We start from the raw sequence: 27077 nt of genomic DNA, 5'->3' as shown, positions 1-27077 counted from the left end.
TGGCTGCTAGATTTTAATTTATTTGTTTCCCTACTTAATAGCATTAGTGATTCTGATTTCAGTTTTTCATTTGTTTTGCTTTTGTTTTTTCCTCATGTAACATTGGTAAAGGATCCAGGAATATGACATGAGGGTGGAATAAACATTAATTCTGTGCATTCTTTGGTAATTTTTTTTATAACTACAAAGCTTTGCTACAAATTTATGCATTTCATTCAAATCAGTGATCTATGTTTGTGTGATTTCCTAAACACAATTGTGGATTATAAAAAAATATAACATCATAATTACATTCCTAGCTAGAATTAGATGTCTGTTTTTGTATCTTTATGCTGTATTTTAATACTTTGTATTACTTAGGTTATTTTGCTTTGGTTAAAAATGGCTCAAGTAGAAAAGCAGTCCCATTCATATTAAGACAGTGTACAAAACTGTAAATAAAACATGTACAGAGAATTGTGAAAAAAAAAAAAGGAAAAATGTCTTATCCAGCTAGATCATTTCCTTCCTTGTTAAGTGTTAAGTGAACTGGAAAGTACTCAGTTTCGAATACAGAGACATCACTCCAGTAGGGGATGCCCTTTAAGGATGTAGAGGCATAGAACAGACACAATTATGTTTCAAACAAACTAAGTAGGTATGTGAGAGTAATGAATACTTAGGTAGATAGGAAGGAGGACAAAAAATACAGAAGGGACACTGCAAGTGGACAGCCATGATGAAATGGAGGCCTGACTTAGCCTGGTCAAAATTCTGGTGTCTCTCTCCAGTCTCTCTTCAGAACTGATGAGTAAGTTAAAACGTATTTCACAGAGAAAACAGCATCTATTCCAAATGAAAGATCAGAGCTGACAGCTATTTTAATCTCATATAATGATTCCCACAAAGGTCAATCCTATGATTATACAATTGTTATGAATGATAAATATCCCGGGTCACTGTACCACAGTGAGTAACACAAATGAGACCTCAGCATTTATTATCTCTTGTCCCTGAACTGTCACAATTATACAATGGCTGGTGAGGGCAAAGAGCAAATGTACATCTCAAAGAAACATCAAGGACACAGAGAGTTCAGTAAGTCTGGAGCAGGCAATAACACAGAAAGTATCTCTTATTTGTCTGGTGACCTCCTTCTCCCTCCAGTGCTGACACAAAAACATGCTACTAATAATTGGGTAAACTTTCAAAGCGCATTCATCTTTAGCTTTTGATGCATCTTCTTTATTAATAGCAATCTAGTTATTGCTTCTAAAATGATCAGAAACAAGCTTGTTATTCACTAAGGCTTTACTGGCAAAAAACCTTTCCAGGTTTTAAAAGTACCCACCCCAAAAATGATCAAGAAATTCTGAATTGTTCAACCAGAAACTGAATGTGAATGTGATAAGACAAAGAATTCTACAGCTCCCTTAGTTTGGCTTGCATTGACTTTAAGCATTACAAAAAACAATAGTGTATAATCACAAATGCACAGTTCCAATCAAGAATTAAGTGTCTAAGTATCTACTATGTATACATACAACAATCCTCTAGGACATGGGATAGAATTGAGAACAAAATAACCATATAAACAAATGAAAACAACAAAGTCTTGCCCTCCTGGAGTTTACATTCTGTTCCAGAAATCAGCACTCTAGAGCTGATCACCTGTTGTCTGTTTTCATAAACACTGGAACAGGACTAAGCTCACCCGTTTACGTAATGTTGACACACCTGTATGCCCCATAAAGTTAAAAGTATTTACAATCTTCCTTAACAGGAAGAATCTTCTGACTCTTGCTCTAGTCCACAGTCTAGAATTCCCCTGGTCTCCTCACCTTACTCTTGAGCCTGATATAACCTCTCAAAGGCCATCTGCGTGCAGTTCTCCCTTACACTGCAAAACATTCCCAAGAAGAACTGTGTCAATCTGTCACCACTTCCCTACCCCATAGTATGCAGCACACTGAATATTGAATACCTGAAATGAAATTTACCGGAAAGAGCCCTGTCACATCTGTTATTTTTAGTGGATAATGGTCAATCCTTTGGTCTCATTTTGTTTATAGACAAGAAATGCCAAAGCCATTACTGGAGCATAACCTGTCTCCCTTTGCACATACAATCTCTTCACTTTCTTCAACTCCATGTGCCTAACCCTCCAATTTAGGATTGGGGGCTTACATTATATATTTTAATCTTTGTATCACATGAGAACATCATGAAATCTCCATCAGATTATAGGGTTTCTGAAAACAGAGGACATACCTGGATCATTAGCTATTTTGCACAATGCCAGGGACCTAGTAGGCATTCCAAATTTGTTGAATAAATAAATTTCTACAACTTACTGAAACAACTTAATTGAAAATCGTTATATTCAGCCTGGAGGAAAATGGCTTACACTGCTATATGTTATTTCATATTCAAAATATATGTCAGTAACTTTTACTAGACTTGCCCTTCCCCTGATGGAAGTTTTGTGTAGGATACAGCAACCGCTGCCTCCCAGAAACATGGGCTGCAAAGGGGGTAGTGAGCCAGGAGTCTATTAAGGAATAAGAAAAATGACTAAGTAACTCAGAAATAGAAATATCACAAGTCTTCCCTGATATGTAGAATCTGGGCTGGAGATTTAGCTCAGTGGTTCTGCCACAAGGACCAGAGTTGGATCCCCGGTACCAAAAAAAAAAACCAAAACACCTAATATGTGGAATCTAAACAACAACCAAAAAATGACATAAAAATATAAGGGAGACTATTATTAGACAAAAGGAAGGGAATAGAGAGAAAGAAGGAAGGGGTGTAAGAGATGGTAATAGGGAGTAGATATAATCAAACTATGTTATATGGATGTATGAAAATACCACAATGAAACTCAATCTTTTACAAAATTAATGTGCACTAACAAAAAGTATTTTTTAAAATGTTATAAAAAGAAAATTGAGCAAGTCAATAAGTATATTAAGGATGACAGCCAGGTTTTTCTCTTTTTTTGAGACTTTACAAACATGGAAATATGGAAAGAACTCTTAAGTGTTACATTAGAATTGGTGTATTAAAGCCAGGTGTGTTGGTGCATGCATGTAATCCCACCACTTGGGAGGCTGAGGCAGGAGGATCACCATGACTTAAAGGCTGGCCTGGGCTACATAGTGAGTTCAAGGCCAATCTGAACTACATAGCAAGACCTTGTCTCAAAAAACAAACGAAAAAAGAATTGGGTACTTTAACAAGAAGTCATGGGCTTTAATCTATGCAGATAGCTAAAGAAAAATATAGTGGGTGCTGTAGATCCACATCTACCTGCACATGGGAGGCAGCTGTTTAATAAACTTACAGATGCACACATTTATTCCCTAGGTCTGTCCACTCAGAAGGACTAGAAGCAATGAAACTCCAATAGCAATGAGCATTCTGAACATCCAGCTATTTATGAATTTCATTGTCTACAAAAAATGAACATCAGCCGATTCCAGGTGTGGCAGGATAAGTACACAGCCAATGTGGAACTTTTTGCTATGCCATAGAAATATTAAAGAATGAGGAGATGAGTCAAAACAAATGAGGGAGGAAGGGAACTCATCTTGACTATCAAGATAATGACAATGATGTTGCACAGCTACTTAAGGCTATTGAATAAAATACAAATCTAAGAGTCCATACTGTAAACTAAGAAATGATGAATGATACTTTTTCCTCTCAGTAGAATGCAAATTTTGAAATGACAAAAACTGAAAATCACCCTGTGGCAACTGTTACAATAGTTATCTATGAGAGCTGAAGCTGGTGAGTTGGAGTTTAATGAGGAAAAGGATTCTGGGATAACATGACAGCATCTCCTCTCACAGTATTAATCAAGCACAAAGAAGAAAATGGTGACATTATAGTGAAGTTTGGCAGAAGCAAAGAGGCCAGGTGATCAATTTTAATATCACCTAGGGTGGTTTGAGACTGGAAAATACCAGACTGGTGGCTAGTCAATCATGGGAGGAGCACCATGACAGCTACATTTCCCCTTGGCTGCTGCCAGACAGTAACAGAAACAACTAAGTGATTATATAGCAGAGGGTCCATCCTATGCTGAAAGAGTTTGGGATGAAGGAGCACCATATGGGCAGTCTGCTCTCAAATGGCTCTCAAAATCACTAATGACAATGGGTACATAAAGAGGCACAGTGGGTGATAAGAGCAAATGCAGGGAAATGTTGACAAGGAATCTGGGTTAAAAGGCTATGTTCCTACAGGTTAAAGTTGGAAATTATTTCAAAATAAATTATTAATTAATTTAGGGTTTTGGGGTTTTTTTTTTTTTTGGTACCAGGGATCAAACGAGGGACCTTGCACTTGCGAGGCAGGCACCAGAACCACTGAGCTAAATCCCCAGTCCAGTTAGTAATTAATTTGAAAATGTGTTAAAGTATATGATGAATTTCTTTCATAATTACAGAATGCCCACATGTCTCCTGGAATGGATGATTCTTTCCCATAGATTTTCAGCAGTGGTGCAGGAAATCTCAAGGGCTGGTATTAAGACAAATTAAGCATAAGGAAAGGGCTTTTCATAAGATTGGGAAAACCAAATATGCATGATCAAATTTTGCGTTACCTTCTTACAAAAGGGAAGGTAAAAAGAAAATCAATATTCTCAACAGCTTTTCTGGTATATATTTGCTATTTTGAATGGTGCTGGTGCAATCAAACACAAATTAAAAATAAGATAATGAGAGCAACTTCCCATACTTCAGAGTGGAATTTAGTAATTTGAAAGCAGGAGAAAGATTAGAAATGCTGCAGCCAAAAAAGGGAAGACCTTTCTCATGGATACCTAACCTAGAAACATGAGTAACCAAAAATACCAATAATCCCTTACCTGTAAAAACTGAAAGAATTGCAGGATTTGACCACATCTTCCTGAGTATAAGAAAGCACAAGATAATGACTTCCTCCTTTGCTGAAATTCACACCACTTAGCCATAAAAACATTGAGCAGCTGATATGTACTGTGTTGAGTCACGCATCACTCTTTTCAAGACTGAAAAGATAAGCAGCATAAACTAGGTGTGCAGCTCACTGGTAGGGTGCTTCCGTGCCTTGCTTAAGGCCTCAGTTTTAATTCCAAAGACAACAGAAACAAACAAAAAAAAGATGTGAAAATGTGTGTGTGTGTGTGTGTGTGTGTGTGTGTGTGTATAGGTATCTTTTTTGGAGGAGTTAGTAGTGTAGCTCAGTGGCTGAGCACCATGCATAGCATGCTCCAGGGCAAAGATTCAGTCAGCACCAAAAAATGAAAATAGAGTAAGGTAAATGTACCCTCACACAATATACATTTTATATCTATTCAACCTATATATATTCACGTCATATTACTTTCTTTGTCTCAACACACCATGTGAAGGGATGAACACTTTCAAAGTCCTTGTCAGTTTTTTATAAGTCAATTTGATCTAAGCATGTAAGCAAATGATGAAAGCTTTGCATCCAATATTCATCTCTTTATTCTCCTAGTCAGGATTTCTTAACCACCACAAGAAAGAGACAAGAAGCAGGCATGACAAAGGGTGTTGCTGCATAGAAACTGTTCTAATCCTACCCAGCACTCCTGGCTCACTTCAGTCAACTCTCAGATCCTCATCACCTCTCTGCTACCCACACCCAAAAGATTGAACAAAGTTGGTTTCTAGGAACAGAAAAGACCATAGTCATATAAGAAAAACATCAAGAAAGCAGAAGAAACACTTGATTCCATGTAGGTCTGCAGCTAGATGGGGTCAAAGGACTTGGAGCCACTCCCTCAGTCTTAGGAAAAGTTGCTTGCTTTCTCTACAAGTAATTATATCCTTTATCAATCAAATGAAACACATGCTATTATGAGCAAACCCAAATACACTTCCAAACACCAGAGAGGGGAAGTAGAGTCTCAATTCTCTAGAAATCAGAAAAACATTTCCAACCCTATCAATTAGATCTGGGAAATGGCAAAGATACCTGATAGTAAAAAGTTCTATAGAAATGTTCATTTCCTTCCCACTGCAATTCCTACTTTAACACCAGGCTCTAAGTTCTCATTGGTGTGGATGGAAATAATAAAAATCATAATTACTAATTTGATTTTTGTTGTTGTTGTTGTTTTTGTCTGTTCAGTACTGGGGATTGGATCCAGGGCCACCATACCATGGAGTGCATCCATCCCCAGTCCTTTTGGGATTTTTGTTTTTGTTTTGGGGTTTTTTTTTCTTGAGACAGGGTCTCCCTAAATTGTTCAAAGTGGCCTTGAACTTGTGATCCTCTTGCATCAGCCTCTTGAGTAGCTGGGATTGTAAGTATACTAGGTACTTTAAAAAAAAAATTAACTGCATTTAGATCCTAAATTCTCATCACTTTGGACATCAACTGCATAATTCAGCTAAAATATAGTTGTCTTACATTTAAATATAAGAATATAATATATTCTATCTGTCTTTATTATTGAAGGAAAGTTTTAAATACTTATAGTCTATGATCTACTATAAATAGGCCATTCTTTAAAATAGATCTATTTGAAAGGAAAGTACTTTCACAACGTACTATCATTTCAAACTTCTTGCTACCAGAATACAAAGGACATGAAGTATACAAGTACCTACAAAGTATTTGGCTCAAGAAGTACTACTGAAAGGGTTATAATTATATCTCCATGATCAAAAAGCAGTAAATTACACAGGCAGTCCTCTTTCCCCCAAAATACATGACTCACTGAGGAAAATTAAATGCCATACTAATTGCTCAGTTTCTCAAACAAAACACACATGGTATAAACACATTTTAAAGCAGTTTGTCAGTTCCTTTCAAAGTTAAACATACTTAACAAGTGATCCAATCATTTCAGTCCTAGTTTAGCTGAAAGAAATGAAAGCATGTGTCAATATATCAATTTGAGAAGTTCAACAAAAATACCGGTAAAAGAAAAAAAAATCTATGAAGCTCATTGTAGGTCAACAAAATGGTCTTTTAAAAAGTTTATGCACATACGTGACATTGGATAATATTTCTTTCTCAACTATTTTCTGCCAAAGTAGAAAGCCACTCTTCACTTTTACTCCATAGCAGATGTTATGAAAACTTAAAACAGCCCCTTTGGTGCATGTCTTCAGGTCACTGGAGGTCATCCCAGGGAGACCATTGATGTTTCTTTGTGACAACAGGATACAAAACTGGTCATTACTGGAAGACATCTGGAGAGTTTCTGCCTTTCTGTTGAGAGATAACCAATAGTAAGTCAACATTCCAGAAAAACGAGGTTGTAAACTCTAAATAGCACTACATTTAAACCAAATCTTTTAAACTGTGCTGTAATTTGTGGATTCCTTCCCAATGAACAGCTTATGTCACTGTAATAAGAACTTCAGAACCTTCCGCTCTGGTAAGAACTTTAGAATTTAAATAGGAAACAGATGCAACTTTTAATACCTGTGCTCCAAATAGATGACAAATGAATTGTCAAAAAGTAAAGAGCATGTAAATTACTTAATATTCATAAAAAAGGAAAACAACAAGTGAGGTTATATTTATCTTACTTGAAAAGCATATTATGATACAATTTAGTTCAGGGAGTGGCTACACCATTATCACCATGCTCCCTATATTTTTCTTTAAATTTCAGTTTATAACATTGTTATCGCCTTAGCCAAGCAGCCAGAGACAGGAGAACTTTCTCTGAATTTATAACACCAGATTTTATATCTATTGTACACCTTCAATTGGCTACAAATATAAACTCTGAAATTGTAATAATATAATTATTTCCTTAATTGGCAAACATATTTAAATTCTACAGAAAGATTTAAAATCAAGTATGAACATGATAAAGTAAATCAAGCCAATAGTTAAGCACTTCAATGATCTAAAGTATAAACTGAATATTAAGTTTTTAAATGAAGTTTAAAATACAAGAAAGACACACAAGGACATGTCACAGCAAAAGAGACCAAAAAACTAAAATCTCTGAATAATTGCTTTTATACCCAAAAGCACTTAAAACACTTGATTCATTATGGAAAGTGGAAAGCAGGGAAACATTTAGAGATTGACACACAGGAAATTAAATGTGAACAGTTGCATTTGAACCTGCAAATTCAATAAATGGTAGTAATTTGCTAAAACTATTCGTTTGAAGTGATACAAGTGAAGGCACAAGTAATGTATGAACTTTACACCTTTAAAAACTGTGGAAGCCTTCTTTGGATATCTTCAGAAATCAAAATATGCCAATGCCAACACAAGCCATTACCTCCCAACTCCCACCTCATGTGATGTTCCGCCACGGAGGACATTTCTACCTCTTCCCAAGACTTATTAAGAGAATCAAGTAACATATTCCTTGAATTAGAATAGGTCATGGCCTCAAGATGCAAAAGATAGTTTTATGAGGTTTTCCACTAATAAAAAACATTTTCTTTCCTCTTTCATTTTTGCTGGTACAATACACTTGAACATGGTGGCCTAAGCAAGGAATATCCACTAATAAAATTATTTGTGGGCCAGGGATTTAGCTCAGTGGTTCCAGCACCTGCCTTGCAAGTGCAAGGTCCCGAGTTCGATCCCTGGTACCAAAAACAAATAAAACAAAGCAACAACAAAAAATTATTTGTGCCACTAATTGTTTCCCACTAATAAAATTATTTGTACACATCCAGGAACACCAAAAAATAAAAAGGCAATAACTGAAACTATAGTACCCAAGAAAGATTACCCAAGTGTATAAGAGAAAGTAGGCTAAAACTTGTGATGCAGATTGACCTTAAAATTTTGATCCTCTTGCCCTAACATCCCCAGCAGTGGGGATTACAGTGATATATGATGGTGACCAGCTTCTTATGACAGAATTCTTGCAATTCACATTACTGCGCAGCTGCTTAGTTCCTTGGTAGGGTTTTAACATTTTTTGTGTGTGTGCTGGGATGGAACTCATGACCTTGCCGCTCCCAAGGCAGGCATGGTGCCATTGAGCTAAATTCCTAGCCCTCTAACTGATTTCTTAAAAATATGCAGGGCTTTGGAAATTCATGAGTCATAAATCAAGTGATTAGAAAGGTCTCCCCAAGATATACCATCAAGTTCAAGTGCATCACACCAGAAAAAAAGAAACAAAACCAACAAACTTTATTTCTAACACCCAATATAGAATAGTGTACTACACTCCCCTAAAATGAAATAAAAATAAATTCAGTACATATTATAAAATAAACACCATGACACCAATCTCTAACTAATACAATTGTACAGTATAATGGCTTTAGGTGACTTAAGAAGAGTAGTAACTGCCTTCAAGGACACATTAATCTTTCCCTGTGGTAGCAGCTTTCTGGTTTCATGTACTGCTCATTGCATTAACATCATCCATTTTTTTTTTTGGTACTGGGTATCGAACCTGGGACCTTGCATTTGTGAGGCAGGCAGCAGAACCACTGAGCTAAATCCCCAGCCCAACATCATCCTTTTATATAAAGAAAAAAACAGACATTGAATCTAGATTTCCCTATGACAAATATCAACCTCCCATCTTGTTGCTGTTTCCTAGCTTCCATAGCCCGGCAAATCCTAACTGGCTGATTGGCACTGTCTGTGTCCTAGACCTTTTGCAGAGATCTCAAGTACTGAGACAAAAGCATCCACATGAATTCACATCCTACCTGCACCCAGCCTGCTCATGCAGTCTGGACTGACTGTAAATCTAGCCAATCTGAAAGGCCTTCCAAACAAGTTCACAGAGGTTCTTTTCCTCTTTCCAGCTGTCCCTTTTATAGGTGTCTCCTTATACCACTCTCTGCTCTGTTCTTGTTGCATTCTAACCAATGAGGCCAGTTTTACTATTTTGAAAAGCTGAATCCTTTTTCTTCCTACTATACCTATTAAAATGATAATCTGCATTTAAATTTTTCCTCTACTTTTTACCATACTCTTCATTGTATACTCCTCAAAAACCAGAATGCTAAACTCAGTTTTAATACAATGAAAACTTCACACAGATAAGAAAAATACATAGGTAGGTTGTAAGTTCTTGCCCAAACACCTACTCTAAGTTCAATCCCCAGTACCAAAAAAACCAAAAAAACCCAAACACCTACCCTGTTACAGCTACTGCACATGTTAGTAGACCCAAGGGTAGCCTCAGGCCAAGAGTCAGGGCTTTCCCCTACCTTATCCCTCAGTGGATAATTCTAGTAAAAGCAGAGCTGCACTCTCCCTCAGAGCCACAGGGCTGCTGCTTAAAGACACACCTCCAAAATTATTTGCTAAGATAAATAAATGTCAACAGATTACAATCCTGACAAGAAATTAGGGGCCTCAAGTCACTGTCAGGAAGTTGTTTCAATTTATAAATGGAAAGGAACACGAATGTAAAATGTGGATTTTTATTTCTAAAAATTATCCCTTGCATTTAAAATGTCAGATATTCAATGGTTTTCATGTTGTCTCTCACTTGACAGATCCACCCTAAAGTATATAATAATTTTAGAGTCAGTCCACTGAAGCACTCAAGGACTCCATGTTGCTGTAGCAGTGATCTAGGGTGATAATGCAACTTTGAACAGATAGGAAGAGATTTCATCATGGAAGATGTGCATGCTCAGTGAGAACCCCTGAGGCCTAATCTAGAAAAGCTCCTGGTGCTAACTATGTAAAAGAACACATTGGCTGCTGTGTGGAGAACCCTGGAAGAGGAAGAGAGGCAAGTGCACGGAAATAGAGCCAATTAGGGGATTACTGCAGAAAATTAAGGCAGAAACGGTTGAACAGGAGGATGTAGATAGGTAATAGCAGAAAGGATATCATCTTCAAAGGCTCAGAGGGAATAATTTTTAATCAAAACTGAGAACCATGAACAAGACACTCATAGATGACAAACCTCCCCATCGTCTTTGGGTCTTGGGTCTTCATTATACAATAATGTATTGCCTGTGGGATTTTGTAGTTGGGGTATTTTGTTTCATTTTGTCTTACTGGGGAACAAACTCAGGTTCTCAGGTGGGCAAGGCAGTACTTCATTACCTAGTATATCCCCAGCTCTTAAGTTTTCTTAAATGTTGTGTAAGGGAACAAAAATCCCCTTCCCTCTCCCCTCTAAATTCTCCAGGTGAAGCTCCAGAAATTAAACTGAAAACATGGTGCCATACTGTATAGCTCAGCATAGGATGAAGGATTTGGCATGCTGTAGGTTTAAAACACTTAACAAACCAATTAACTAAACAAAAATATTTATTATGTAAGTATGCAGAGGAACTTCATGAAAAAATCAGACTACAGAAGGGATCCAGATGGTTCAAGATTGTATCAGTTTAGGCTAAAGAAAAAAAGGTTTAGGGCTTTGGTGACAAGTATTGAGAAGATGAGAAGAAGACAAGTATGATTAGGGAAAGGTGTTGGTATGCAGATCAGTCCTGAATGAAAAGTTATCTTGAAAAGACACATCTGGAAATTGAAATTTCCTTTACAAAAGGTAAATTTTTTTCACAAAAGGTTAAATTTATACTCTATATGTAGGTAGTTAGGAAGAGGTAAGAGCTTTACAAGTGTTCACAGACAATCAATTGCCTTATACTCAAAATAATCTAACTATCAGAAAGGTGTTTTGGAATAGTATTTTCTTGTGCCCTTCACTACAGACCCACATTCCATACAGCAACGAAGTGTGAGCTATTTTCAGAGTGGCATCAATGGACTTACACTGTTGAAGTTTATCTTGGCAGCTACAATGATCTCAGAGTCCATATGGAAGATCTTTGTCATTGGTCTCCCATCCCTTGGCCGTCTCTCATCTAATGATCTTGCCTTTGCCACTACCTCAGTCCAATATTCTCCCAGCTTGTCACTGTGAGTCACCTTCCTCTCATTCCACCATTCCCTGATCAACCTTTCCAGTTACGGATTCTAATAACAGACACTGTCTGTTAATCTCAGCGAGACAGCTTTTTGGACATTTGAGCAGAGATACAGGAGATGGTCACATGTTCTATAGTTCATGGGAGAGATTCTAGAGATGCAGAATGCTGAGTCTTGAGGCCAGACAGGATGAGAAGGGGAGGGACTGAATTCCCCAATTCCCTTATCTGTCTAAAAGCAAAGCCTCCTCAGGAGTAGTCAGAGAAGATTAAGTCTCATTACAGACAATGTTACAAAACCATTACATCTCCCATTCATCTTAAGTGCATGTTTTCCCAAAAGTGCCCTTCTCCCTATCCCTCTTCTCCCATTAAGATGGTAAATAAACCCAAAGCCTACTGCCCACCTGACTCATACTTTTTCTTCGAACCTATGAATAATTTTCTCTTGCTAATCTGTTTTTTGTTTATTGAATTAACATGCTTCCAAACACTCAACCTAAGAGGCGAGAGGAAAAGCATTCTTCCTATATTCAGTAGACAAAGAAATTCAAGGACTGAGCCCAATATTATAGATACATGAGCTAGGTAGAAATATTATAGGCAGTCAAATAGGCTAGGTCTTCCAGAGGGTCAGGACAAAGGTGAAACATACCACTGCTGCACCAGAGACACACTGGCTGAAAACCAGGCCGCAAGATAAAGACAAGATGACCAGACCTACATACTTCCTCAAAGAACAAACACTGGGCCTTATGAAGTCTAGACAGACATCAACCACCCCGGTGGGTGATCAGACTTCTGGACCCAACACCTTCTAGGAGAATCTTTGTTCTTTCCATCCACCCTTGTTACGTGACTTGTTTCCCAATTGGACCACCAATACCTAAGTGACTATACTTGTAACCTTATTGGATGTTCATGGCTGTGGCCCATATTGTACCCATGTGAGTTTCACCCTCTAAAACTCCTCTGCAAAGTGGGAATCCTGGGCTACCCACTTGGTTCCCCTCCTGCCCCTCAGGAGCTTTCCTATCAATAAATATCTTCCTACTCTTAACCTCCATTGTTCCTTCTTCAAATTCTAGTGAACAAGAACTTGGTATATCATAGGTAACAGATTGAGAGATATAATATTTCATATTTCATCTCCAGTATTATTTCCTGTAACATTATTGGAGGTCCCACCAAGATAATAATAAACTGGAGATAAGAATTTACTTTTATTTCTTGATTGCTAAATTATATTAAGCAACCAAAACTTATCATTCTTGTTTGTCACTACTTGTGCCTCTTGTAAATTGCTTTGTGATTTGAGTTCTTATACATTGCCTTTTTGTTAAAATGATGCTGATGTTTCATTAAGTGATATTTTACTTTTGCAGATAAGGTTTTATGTTTCTGTTCTATATTGTTTCATTGACTTGTTAGAATGCTAAGGAAAAGTAATGTTAGATCATCATCTAATGGCCTTTACCAATAACTTCGAGTAAATTTAGAAAATGTTATAAAAATAGGTCTCTTTATAAAATCTAGTTTATAGTTGAGAAATATACATGCCTATTGATAAAATGTGAAACCCCAGCTGTCAGTTAATAAGGTGCTAGGCTGATGGCCACTCTTAAGACTTGGGAGACAGGTTTCACTAAGCAGTCTGGCCCAATCCTTCTCTATACTCTAGAGAAAATGTTGAGCTAGCTCTGCCTCAGTTTCCTTTCTGGTCTAATTTTCTGCTGGTGGCGAAGCAGTCTTAACTCTTGAGATTTCCCATTCCTGCCTTTCCAGACTGAGAAGGATGACTCAGGGGTAAGCTGTCTCAATAACTCACCAAGAGCATGAGAAAAAAAGACCTCCTTTCCTGACATCATTTCCAATCTTTCCTACCACTTTATACTCTCCTTTATAGAGGCATGTAAAACTAGAAAAGATCTCTAAAATACTCAGTGTTTTTCTCCTACGAACATTTAAGTTAACTCCTTAGAAAATGAGCATTTCACCAATGCCAAAGATAGGGAAGTCATTTTAGATAAGGAAACATACCCTGTCAGATGAGACATCGAGATTTTGCCCATCCAAGAGAGCACATAAACATGATGTCCCCCTTAGTGCTCTGGGCAATAGTCTTCTTCAGGAGACTGAACCTGATGCTCCATGGAAAAAACCAGCTTCTGGGTGAAACCAAAAGGAGCTATTTGCACAAGCACACCACTTAAGGAACCAAAATACATTTTATTTAAGGGAGAATCCCCTCTCTCACTTCATAGGTCTGACTCTTATAATTTATGTATGAGAAAAAAATACCTTTGCTAATAAATTGTAGAGTAAATGCTGGCAAGAGAAGCAGCTAGATTCCTTTCTGGTGACAGATCTCTGATTGCTTAGAATGAGTGAAAACTGGGGTGACAACTGAGGGGTCATGGCCAGGGCTACTCTCTGGAAGATGCTCAAAGGTCACCCAGCGGAAGCTGGCTCCCAACAGCCCAAATGGGTAATCAGTAGAAAATCTTCGCATATTTATTATCTCTTAACTGGACTCCTCAGTGAGGTGAAAGGTAACCCCTCAGTGATCATCAGATATCCTTTGTCTTGGAGTGACCTGAAACCATGCCGATAGGGACCTTTCTCAAGCCTCCATTAAGAGTTGAGCAGGACAGGATTGTTCTCTTTCTGCTAGTGGATAGACATAAATAAAAACAGTAGCTCACTAGAGGTTTTTGACAAATCTTTAATAGCCTAGAAATTCCCAACCTCTTGGGAATTAACTTTAGAATTCTTTGGCTGCTTTACTATTAGACCACACCTCTCTAGGAGGCCTCAGACAGAAATAGTTTATAGCAAACTGCCTTTCACAGAACAGCTAACAGAAAAGCAGTTTACATTTGTACTTTGCTAACTAGGAATAAAAGAGATCTCAATCAGCTTTTCTCTACTTCCATGTGCTTGTAGAAATCTGTTAAGTGTGCCTTGTGGTTAATAGGTGATGGGTATAAGTAATGAACTTTGAACAATGTGCAGTCTTTTTCTTGCTGCTGGGGAAGGTGACCCAGGTGATCAGATAGCACAGTTGTTTTAGTGGTTTTCTTCCTGGGTGAAGATCCTCTGAGGCACTTGTCTGCTTCTGTCTCCAAAAGTGATCTCTTCTGTAGGAAAAAGGTGCTTCCCTATAATCTATCTGCCTCATTCTCTCTCAATGAATTAGAAAACAGTGACTTTGATATTTTTGATTATGGGTTTGGCTAACAATGCTTCCTTCTTTAAAAAACATGATCTTACAATTAAAATCAATTGTAATTTGGGCTTCTGAAATATATATGGGAGTAAGAACGCAAGTTTCCTGGGAAGGTAAGATTTCATGCTGGTACAGGGTGGCTATGCCAGTCCAATTTACCTTCTGGATCATCTCCAGATGGCAGCCACCTGCCCTGGAGCTGTGATCCTAGGGGATGCTCTTGAAGTATAAGGAATCAATCAAAATCATAGGGATGCCATGTTTCTGTTTGTTTTCCAGAAATGGGGAATGCCAATTCAAAGCCCCTTACTCCTTTAAACACTGGCAAAAGTTCCAACCCTCACATACTGCAGAAGAGCAGCTTAATATTCTTCTTATCCATGCGTGGCCTGCCTATCCTCTAGAGCCAAGATAGAATACAGAGGGAAGTATTAATTATAATGCTATTTAACAACTAGAATTATAAAAAAGAGGGAAAATGGTCAGAATTGCCTTATGTTCAGATCTTTGCTTTAAGATATAATCCTGATTTGTGTTCAAGGTGTAAATACAAGCTGCAGGAAGATGGGACACCTCTGGTCCTTATCACTAAGCCTGGGGTTTCCCACCCTTGCCTTTTGGACCCTGAGGACCAAGTTTCCAAGGCAACCCTAATGAAAACTCTGCCTACTATTTACTAAACTTGAGGAGGACGTTTCTGAGCCAACCCTAGTCAAAGCCCCACCTATGAAGTTTTTCCTACTTGCCCTTTAGAGCCTGAGATCCCTCCCCCTTATCCTTTAGAATCTAAGGGTAAAACTTCCAAGCCAGCTGTAATTAAAGCTTCTATAGAACTACACCCACCCATTGTTAATTTTGTTCAAATCCCTCAAGGACAATATCCCTTACAAGAAATAAATAGTGGATTCAGATAGGCCCATGTCCATATGTCTTTTTCTCTCAGTGACCTCAAATAGATCAAACAAGACCTAGGGAAGTTTTCAGATGCTCCTGATAAGTACATTGAGGTCTTTAGGGGACTTACCCAAACCTACGAATTAGACTGGAAAGATGCAATGTTACTTTTAAATCAAACATTGACTGCTAATGAAAAACAAGCAGTATCATAAGCTGCCATTGCATTTCGAGATGAATATCATATTGTTAATTTTAAAGGGCCAGAACATAGGCAGCCTTGGGAACAACCAGTTCCTACCAGAGCCCAAGCAGTCCCTACACAAGTTTCCTTACTGGCCTACTAACCAAACAGGAGATTGAAATAGGAGGCATTATCAGATGTGCATTCTTGAAGGTCTAAGAAGGACAAGAACTAAGCCCTTCAATTTAAATTAGCAACTATTCAACAAGAGGGAAAAGAAAACCCCTCTGCCTTTTTAGATCACTTACAAGAGGCATTAATAAAACATACATCCTTGGCTCCTAAATCGATAGAAGGACAGATCATTCTTAAGGATAAGTTTATTACACAGTCAGCCCCAAATATTAGAAAAAAATTACAAAAGATGGCTTTGACTCCATAGAGCTCACTTGATACTCTAGTAAAAATTGTTTCCTCTGTATTTTATAATCGAGAGCAGGAGGAGACCAGGGAAAGAAAACAAAGAAAATGAGAGAAGGCATCAGCCTTAGCAGCAGTTCTAAAACAAACAGACTCTAGGTCTGATTCTCAGGGATCCAAGAAGAGCTCTATGGCTGAACCCTCCTGCTACCACTCCAAGAAGCCAGGCCATCTTAAGAAGGACTGCAACAACAGGCCCCCTGGACCATACCCTGACTGTAAAGGTGACCACTGAAGATTGGAATGCTTTCTGAGGTGAAGGCCCCAGAGTTCAGAGCCATCCTCCTAGCTAGTCCAGACAGCCTCCCAGCTAGTCCAGAGGGCCCCAGGGCACTTTCTGCCTTCTCTCTCTCTGGCTGGACTGTCATCTCCACGGAGAAGGTTCAGGTAATCATGACTATAGAGGAAAAAGAAGCCTATTGATGGACACTGGTGCCTCTCTCTCTGATCTTCTCTTCGATCCTGGCCTTCTTTCCGGCCACCATATATCAGTAAAAGGAGTGACTGGAGAGGAGGTAACTCACTATTTTTCTCAACCATTAGGTTGTAACTGGGATGACTTTCTCTTCACCCATTCCTTTTTAATTATGCTGAAAGTCCAGTATCCCTCCTGGGGAGAGATATCTTGTCTGGTATAAATACCATAATCTAGATGCACCCATGTCAGGAACACTGCCTTCCCCTTGTAGAAACAGAAATAAATCCTGAAGTGTGGACAACTAAAGATAAAATAGGAAGGGAAATAAATGCTGCCCCACTACAGATACAGCTCAAAGATCTTACTATTTTTCCTCACCAGAGACAATTTCCTCTAAGACTTGAAGTTAAAAAGGGATTATTGCCTGTAATTGACAACCTAAGAGCATACGGTTTACTTAAACCCTGTAATAGACAATCCAACGCTTTAATCTTGGGGAGTGCAAAAACCGAATGGAGAATGGAGGTTAGTACAAGACCTCAGATTGATAAATGAGCCAGTACTGCCAATGTACCTAGTGATACTTAACCCATACACTCTCCTCTCTCAGATCCCGGAAGATGCTTTTTGGTTTTCACTGTTTCAATCTGTATGCTGACGAATGGCAGGGGGATGGCTTACAGAGTGCTAACACAGGACCGAGGACCAGCCCAACAGCCTGTTGGTATCTAAGGCATGAATTAGACATTGTAGCAAAGGGATGGCCTGCGTGCCTTAGAGCTATAGCCTCAGTAGCTCTGCTAATACCAGAGGCATCCAAGCTGATTTTACTCAAAGATCTCACTATAATTGCATGCCACAATGTGGCAGGACTTCTTTTGTCCAAAGGGAGCTTGTGGTTATCAGACAACTGATTTCTTAAATGCCAGGTTCTACTTCGTGAAGGACCAGCCATTCAAATAAGGACACGTTCCTCCTTAAACCCTGCCATCTTTCTACCAGAAAGGGAGGAAATTGAAACTGACAGACATGACTGCAAACAGGTAATTCTCCATACATACATAGCCCAAGAAGACTTATTAGACACTCCCCTTACTGAAGCTGACTTGACCCTTTTCTGTGATGGCAGTTCTTTTATGGAAAATGGGACAAGAAAAGGCAGGATATGTGATAGTGACTCTACATCATTTAAAAGTTATTACTGGCTGTTCCTGGTAGAAACATTTGTTGGCTATACTCATAAGTCTTGTTGATCTTATTGTTTGGTTCATGTATACTTAAATGTTGCTTTGGCCTTGTCTCCTCCAGACTTAAAGCTATATGCCCACCCATGATGGAAATGCCTGATGCCTATGGAGGACCTTTAGATCATGATTTTATTTTTTTAATCTTTTTTTCTTTGGTACCAAGGATCAAACTCGGGTCCTTGTACTTGCAAGGCAAGTGACAGAACCACTGAGATAAAAAAACAGTCCTGGAGGACCTTTAGATAGACCCTCTGGAGTGTATCTCTGACTGCCAATTACAACTATGACCTCCTTCAGCTGGAAATAGCCAGAGCAGTCAACGCCCCTTGCCCCCTCACAGCAGTTAGGGATACCTCTTCATGGGGGGAATATTTTAGATAGATGAGCTGGTAGAAATATTATAGGCAGTCAGATAGGGTAGGTCCTCAGGAAGGTCAAGACAAAGGTGAAACACAACACAGCTGCAACCAAAGACACATCAGCAGAAAACCAGGCCTCAAGATAAAGACAAGATGACCAGACCTACATACTTCCTCAAACAATGGGCCTAATGACGTCTAGATAGACATCAACCACCCAGGTGGGTGACTACAGACCTCTGGACCTACCACTTCCTAGGAGAATCTTTGTTCTTTTAATCTACCTTTGTTATGTGACTTGTTTCCCAACTGGACCACCAATACCTAAGTGACTATACTTGTAACCTTATTGGATGATTATGGCTGTGGCCCAAATTGTACCCACATAGGATTTACCCTCTAAAACTCCTCTGTAAAGTGAGGTTCCCCAGGCTACCTACTCAGTTCTCTGCCTGCCCCTCAGGAGCTTTCCTATAAATAAATATCTTCCTACTTTTATCCTCCATTGTTCCTGGGACTCATTCTTCAATTTCTACAGAACAAGAACTAGGCATATCTTACAGCTAACAGATTGGGAGATATACTATTTCATATTTCATCTCCAGTATTATTTCCTGCAACACCAACACTATATTTTAAACTGTTAAGATTAGAAAGCAACAAATATGTTATCAGGGGGGTTTTTTGTTTTTATTTTTTATTTTTTTGCTTAAACTCTTTTATTGGTACACTTTAGGTATACAATATGTTTACATTTATCATTGGGTGTTTCTACCTGTACATGATGTATCTTGGTTCTTAATTTTTCCCCATTACCTGTGCACACACCACCCCTCCACCCTTCCCTATTTACACAGACTTTGATTCCATTTTTTTATTTTCTCATAATTTTTCCTTTCCATTCCCTCCTTTCCCCATCTCCTCCCACCACCCCTACCCCTTTGGAACTTTTCCTATTTCAAAGTATCAATTATTAGTTATTAATACATTTAATCCTTATTTACACTCTCAGTTTCTCACACTAGAGAAACTACTTGGTATATACACATGTGTGTCTTATTTATTTCACTTAAGAGTATCACCTCAATGTGCATCCATTTAGCTATAGATGACTCTAGTTTCTCATTCTTTATGGCTGAGTAGTACTCCATTTTATAGAAAAACCCCACTACTTCTTTATCCAGTTTCCAGTTGATGGGCACTTGGGCTGTTTCCAAGCTTTAGCTATTACAAACTGTGCTGCTATAAACATGGGTGCATATATATCTCTGTGGTATGATTCTTTTAATTCATTTGGGAAAATACCCAGCAGAGGAATAGTTGGGTCAAATGGGACCTCCAGTCCTAGTTCTTTGAGGTATCTCCACACTGATTTCCATAGTGGTCGCACCAGCCTTCACTCCCACCAACAATGGAGAAGGGTTCCTTTCTCTCGAAACCCCAACCAGCATTTGTTATTGGTTGATTTCTTGAGAGCAGCCACTCTTTCTGGGGTGAGGTAGAATCTCAGTGTTGTTTTCAACTGCATCTCTTGAATAACCAGTGATATTTAACATTTTTTCATATGTTCATTTGCTGCTTTTACTTCTTTGTCTGAGAAACGTCTGTTCATTTCAGATGCCCAGTTTTGAATTGGGTCTTTGAATTTGGGGGATCTGATTTTTTTCAGTTCTTTATATATTCTAGATGCAGCCCTTTGTCTCAGTTACAGCTGCTAAAAATTTTTTCCCACATTGTAGGTTATCTGTTAGCTCTGTTGGTGGTTTCTCTTGCAGTGCAGAAGCTTTTTAATAAGATGAAATCCCAGTTGTTGATTCTTTCTGCTAGTTCCCATGCTACTGAGGTTTTGTTCATAAAGTCTTTTCCTATGCCAATATCTTCAAGAGTTCTACCTAACTTATCTTCCAGCAAGTTTAGTGTTTCTGTCTTAATATTTAGATCTTTACTTCGATCTTAGTTTAGTGCATGGTGAAAGATATGGGTCTACTTTTAATCTTTGGCAGGTGGAAATCCAGTTTTTCCAACACCATTTATTAAATAGGCTATCTTTCCTCCAATGAGGGTGGTTGGCTCTTTTGTCAAAAATGAGGTGGCTGAGTATGTCTGGAGTTGTTTCTGTGTCTTCTAATCTATTCCACTGATCCTTGGGTCTGTTTCTTTGCCAGTACCATGCTGTTTTTATCACAGTAGCTTTATAGTATAGCTTCAAGTTGGGGATTGTAATACCCCCAGCCATATCTCTGTTGCCTAGAATTGCATTTGCTATTCTAGGTCTCTTCTGGTTCCAAATGAATTTTTGAATTGTTTTCTCTCTAGTTCTGTGAAGTATATTGTTGGAATTTCAATCGGCATTGCATTAAATCTATATACAAGTTTTGGAAGTATGGCCATTTTCACTATATTGGTTCTTCCTACCCAGGAACAAGGGATGTCTTTGCATTTTCTTATATCCTCCTCAATCTCCTTTTTCAGGGTGCTGCAGTTTTCATTGTAGAGGTCTTTTGCTTCCTTTGTTAGATTGATTCCTAGACATTTCATTTTTTTGGATGCTATTGTAAAAGGAATTGTTTCCTCAATTTCTCTCTCAGTGAGTCTGCTATTTGTGTATAAGAAAGCTCTTGTTTTATGAGTGTTGACCTTATATCCAGCTACTCTAGTGAATCTGTCAGTTAGGTCTAGAAGTCTTTTGGTAAAGTTTTTTGGGTCTTCTATGTAAAGTATCATATCATCAGCAAATAATGACAGGTTAACTTCTTCCTTTCCTATCTTTATTCCTTTTTTTCTTTATCTTTTCTAATTGCTGTGACTAATGTTTTCAGAACTATATTGAGGCAGGCAGTGGAACCACTGAGCTCCAGAACTATATTGGACAAGAGTCGTGATAGTGAGCATCCTTGTCTTGTTCCTGATTTTAGCATGAAAATTTTCAGTTTTTGAGCATTTAGTATGATGTTGGCTGTTGGTTTTTCATAGATAGCCTTAATCAGGTTGAGATAAAGACCTTCTATTCCAAGTTTCTGTAGAGTTTTTATCATGAATGGGTGTTGGATTTTGTCAAATGCCTTTTCTGCATCTATTGAGATGATCCTATGGTTTTTGTCCTTGACTTTGTTAATATAGTGTATTACATGTATTGATTTACGAATATGGAGCCATCCTTGCATCCCTGGGATAAATCTGACTTGGTTAGGGTGTATGATCTTCTTGATGACTCTCTGTATTCTGTTTGCCAGTATCTTGTGGAGGATTTTTGCATCTATGTTCATTACAGAGATTGGCCTGCAGTTCTCTTTTTGGGTTGGGTCTTTCCCTGGTTTTGGAATCAAAGTAACACTTGCTTCCAGGAACGAATTTGGAAGCCTTGCTTCCCTTTCAATTTCCTTGATGAATTTAAACAGTAATGGCAATAGTTCTTCTTTAAATGTCTTGTAGAATTCAGCATTGAAGCCATCAGGACCTGGGCTTTTCTTTGTTGGTAAATTTTTTATTACATTTTCAATTTCATTCATTGTAATTCAGGTGTTTAGAATTTCTATATCTTCTTCATTTAACTTTGACAATTCATATGTATGTAGGAATTTGTCCATTTTTTCTGTGTTTTCCATTTTATTAGAGTACAGGTTCTCGAAATAAGTGTTGATGATCCTCTGGATTTCTGCTGGGACTGTTGTGACTTCACCTTTTTCGTTCTTAATTCTGTGGATTTGAGCCTTTTCTTTCCTTTTTCTGGTAAGGTTGGCTAAAGGTTTATCGATTTTATTTATTCTTTTGAAAAACCAACTCTTTGATTCATTGAGTTTTTGTATCCTTCTCTTAGTCTCCATTGCATTGATGTCTGCTCTGATCATTATAATTTCCTCTCTTGTACTAGCTTTGGGTTTGTTATCCTCTTTTTTCTAGGAGCTTGAGGTTCTGCTGTTTTCCTAATATGGGCATTCATTGCTCTGAATTTCCTATGTAGAACTGCTTTCATTGTGTCCCATAGTTTCCTGTATGTTGTACTGGCATTATCATTTACTTGTAGAAACTGTCTCATTTCTTCTTTAATTTCCTCTGTGACTCATTGGTTGTTCAGGAAGGTGTTATTCAATTTCCAAGTGTTTGTGGGAGTTTTGCAGTTTCTCATGTTATTGATCTCCAATTTTATTGCACTATGGTCTGATAATATACAAGAGGTAATTTCAATTCTTTTACATTGACTTAGACATGTTCTATGAGCTAGCATGTGGTCTATTTTGGAGAATGACCCATATGCAGCCAAAAAGAATGTGTATTCTGATTTTGCGGGGAGGAACACTGTAAACATCTATGAAGTCCATTTGTGCAATAGCTTGGTTCAGTTGTAGAATTTTGTTGTTAATTTTTTGTCTAAATGATCTATTTATGATAGTGGGGTATTGTGGTCTCCCACTACAATTGTATTTGTGCTTATTTGGTTTTTCATGTTCATTAATATTTGTTTAGTATAGTTGGGGGCATTCGTATTTGGTGCATATATATTTAGGGTTGTTATCTCTTCCTCTTGGATTGTTTCCTTCACAAGGATGTAGTGACCATCTTTGTCTCTCTTAATTAATTTTGGTTTGAAATCTACTTTGTCTGCAAATAAGATTGCTACGCCTGGATTTTTCTGGGTTCCTACCATGTGGAGAAATGTTTTCCATCCTTTTACTTTTAATCTATGAATTTCCTTTTGAGTTAGGTGTGTTTCTTGTATACAGCATATTGCTGGATTTTGCTTCTTTTTTTTGTTGGTTTTTTTGTTTGTTTTTTTTGGTACAGGGGACCGAATTCAGGTCCTTGTGCTTACGCAGCAGGCAACGAAACCACTGAGCTAAATCCCCGGCCCTGGATTTTGCTTCTTAATTCATTCTGTCAGTCTATTTCTTTTGATTGGTGAATTGAGGCCATTAACATTGATAGTTATAATTGATATTGACTCATCCTTGTCATGATGCTTTACTGTTGTTGGCTCTTATTTCATTTTGTTATCAGGGTTTGAGTTGCTGGAGTCTTCTTCTAGAGGTGGCTTCTAGGTTATTTCTGTCCTGAGCAAAGATTGGTCAAGACAAGCAGAAATGGTAGCAACGTTTTATTAAAGGTAAGAAAAGAAACAGGCTCTGCAAAGCTACTTTGGGCCAAGTAAGAATGAGAAAAGAAGTACACCCTATACCAAGTGGGTGGGTCACCATGCAATAGAGAACACAGTGGCAAAAACTCAGTGTCGACTGTTCTTTTTGTATCATTCGGTCCTCAGGCTGATTTCAGGTCCTGGCCATCCTATGGAAAACTTGCTGGAGTTCTCTTGAGAAATCCACTTGCAGGGGTTTGGAAACTACTCTGCACAGGTGTTCTGGGATTTTGTATTTAACAAGTCAAGCCCACTTCGCCAGCCAGCTTTTCCATGCTCAATCGCCTGTCTCAGCTAGGGGTGTGGAATCTGACAAAGATAAAAAACTAGTTGATAGGTCTCCCACCACCTCAGCAGCTATTATGTATAGTAGCTGCCCTCTTCCTATGGTGCCTTGCCCCCTCCTCTGTGTGACATCATGCCTAGATGGTTGCTCCCACCAAAGAATAAACCCTTCTTCCCAGTATGCCCCTGTTCCCGCTTAGAAAGTAACCTAATACTCGCTCGACTCCTACCATCTAGTGACATCACCGGCTCCTCCATTCCCTAGTCACTACCTCACTCAACCCCACCTCAGCCCCTACAAACCCCACCCCAGTCTCTATAAAAGACTCTCCCTGCCCCAGCCATATTGCTTTTGTCTCTCCTTTGTTCAGAGACAGCCTGGCAGATCTATTCCCCTAATAAAGGCTTGTAGTGGCCTGGTCTGGTCTTGGAATCAATATATTACACAGCAAATCACATATATACACTTAGGTATTAAAGTCCATAAATAGGGCCCTAATAAGTGATTGCTTTTCTCTCTTCTCCCAAAATAGAGTAAACCTGGTTTACCTAAAAATGAGTTTGCTCCTTTCCTTTTTCTTACAAATGGTCCTCATTCACTCATGAATGGACCCTTTTGTGATTTTTCATGTGAATGAACCATTACTTCACTATGGGTGGGGAATCCTCTCCTATCCTTTAGATAAGAGGAAGACTATAGATTATTGATTTCCACAGATTTCCACCACCTCAAACACATAAAAGATCCCAGTTCCCTATTGCATCATGTGTCATTTCTCTGAGCACTCGCACTGCATTGAGTGTCTCCTATATCTCTTATCTGTGATAAACCTTCTTATGTCTTTTTCATTGACCCATCCTGAAAATTCTGACAAGAGTTAGCAAACCTGTAAACTTATTATAAAAGGGTGGGTTAAATTCTTTATTTCATTCTGAGAGACCACAGACCCAACCTAGTGACAAGGTCAGGCTAAAAAGTAATACTTGTGCTTCTTCCCACATTCTTCAGCAACATGCACAAAAAAACAGAGAAGAAGGTGCCATCCATTAGATACAATGGACAACTATCCAGCACTTGAAATTTAATAATTAAATTAGTTCTGATGCAATTTCCACAAATGCTTAGTGGCTACCATATTAGACAATGCAGTTTACGGCATTTACTCTCTTAAAATGTATTTCTTGTTGGGTGTGTGGCACAGACTTGTAATCCCAATGTCATGTCTGGGGAAGGAGTGTACACCACACCACACCATGCCATTGCTCTGCTGGAATATGTAGCTACTGGGATCTTGCAAGGATCATAAACTCTCAGCTTCAATAATGAATTGAACAGGTAGAGTTTAAAATAAAAGATGGTTTATTTGGAAAAGGATGAAAAAAAGGAAGATAGACAGCTACTCTGGGAGAGTAGAGTAGGGGCATCAGAAGGGAAATACCCATGAATTTTCATCCTCAGCTCCTTTTTATTTAGGACTAGTGAGCTCCCCCCACCAATGTGGGCACCTAGAAGTTATCACCATCTGATTGACTCTCTGTCTTTGATCCTAACCTGAGCAGCTCTATCTACATTCTTTCCAGCCATTTGGTTTCTTCCTTTTGTTATGGATAAGGGTGGGCGTGCGACCCCTACAGAAAGGTAACTTAGAGTTAAGAAGGGAATGGGATTAATATGAGAAAATGGAAAAATAGGAACAAAATCTTTGTAAATAGGGAGGAATGGAGGGGTCGAAGGGACAGCTGGGCAAGGGTGAAAAATAAGAACCAAGAGAGATTATGTAAAGGTGCAAATTTCCAATGATGAATGCCGTTATATTGTATACCTAAAATGTACCAATGGTTAGCATGAATAATTGATAATGTAAAATAGGAAGAAAAGGTCCAAAGGGGTAGGGGTAGTGGGAGGGGCAGGGGAAAGGAAAGAAGGGAAAGGAAAAATGATGAGAAATGGAAAAAATGGAAATAAAGTCTTTGTAAATAGGGAAGGGTGGAGGGGGTGAAAGGAGGGCTAGGAATGGAGAAAAAATAAGAACCAAGATGCATTATGTACAGGTACAATTCCCAATGAGAAATGTAATTGTGTTGTGTACCTAAAATGTACCAATAAAAGAATTCAACATAAAAAAGAAAGAATTGAGTAATGGGGACATGTGTGTTTTATATATTAAATAAGAGTCCTTAGGTGGCTGCTCTTTATCTCCTTTGTATTTTATCTGAGGTGAGTGAGGCAGGTGGATACCCTGGCCTTTCAGGTTCCTGGACACATCTCTGTTTGGCCAGCCAACTTTTCTTGCTAAATTCTTATGTTAATTATGTTATCTGGTGCCTTGGGGGCGCGGTGGTGTTTGGTTTCCTCTCTTTACCTTTGTCTTTTTAATTGCTGGTATCTACCTGCAGAGGCAAAAAGCTATCTTTAGTAAGATTTCCTATTAATTTATTTAATAAACCTTAATTAGATCTTATTTTATCCTTTTTCCTGCCTCTGACCCTCTGTCCCTACACCAACACTTTGGGGGAAAAAAATTAAAAACACAGCCTGGGCAACTTAGAGACTTAGTAAAATCCTGTCTCAAAATGAAAAGTAAAAAGGGGATAGGAATGTAGCTCAATGCAATAGCCCTGAGTTCAACTCTGTACTGCAGACAAATAAAAAAAAGGAAGTTCTTCACACCCAGGTCATACAGTAAGAACTTTCTACTCCTCATGTCCTTCACTCTCAGCTATCTCAGCTATACCATATGAGTCAATTAAAATCATATTTGTGAAAGTGTCTCCTTTAGACTTCACTTCAGATCCACAAATTTTAAGTCAGCTTTTCATCTGAAAGTTCAATTTGCTAATAAATGCTACCACTCCTAAGAAGCATGTACCTACTAATGTCCACTATTTCCAGATCCTTTAGATCACTTTATACCCTATTCTCAATGATTCCTACTAAATGAAAGATTAAATCACAAAGTATCACAGCTATTATAATCACTCATAAGAAGTCATGAGCAATAATCTT

The 27077-nt window shown here is 38.3% G+C and overlaps 1 protein-coding gene across 8 annotated transcripts in view; it reads right to left on the bottom strand.

Annotated features, from left to right (window-relative positions):
• The window catches only part of LOC101723225 (broad substrate specificity ATP-binding cassette transporter ABCG2), a 183189-nt gene that overhangs the window by 68937 nt on the left and 87175 nt on the right, over positions 1-27077 (bottom strand). For all 8 annotated transcript variants that reach the window (XR_015452879.1, XR_015452878.1, XR_015452880.1 and 5 more), the window contains exon 2: positions 6994-7215. Coding sequence is in view for 5 of the 8 variants with exons in the window: in XM_004848054.4 (XP_004848111.1) it covers positions 6994-7215 (222 nt within the window). In the remaining 3 variants the exon portion in view is untranslated. The remainder of the gene's footprint in view (positions 1-6993; positions 7216-27077) is intronic.

Source organism: Heterocephalus glaber, unplaced genomic scaffold, assembly GCF_053883595.1.
Source record: "Heterocephalus glaber isolate CG9 unplaced genomic scaffold, H.glaber_assembly_v1.0 deba00001454, whole genome shotgun sequence".
Classification (NCBI taxonomy): domain Eukaryota; kingdom Metazoa; phylum Chordata; class Mammalia; order Rodentia; family Bathyergidae; genus Heterocephalus; species Heterocephalus glaber.
The sequence above is the reverse complement of the archived record's forward strand: the minus strand, read 5'-3'. Positions and strand labels throughout refer to the sequence as shown.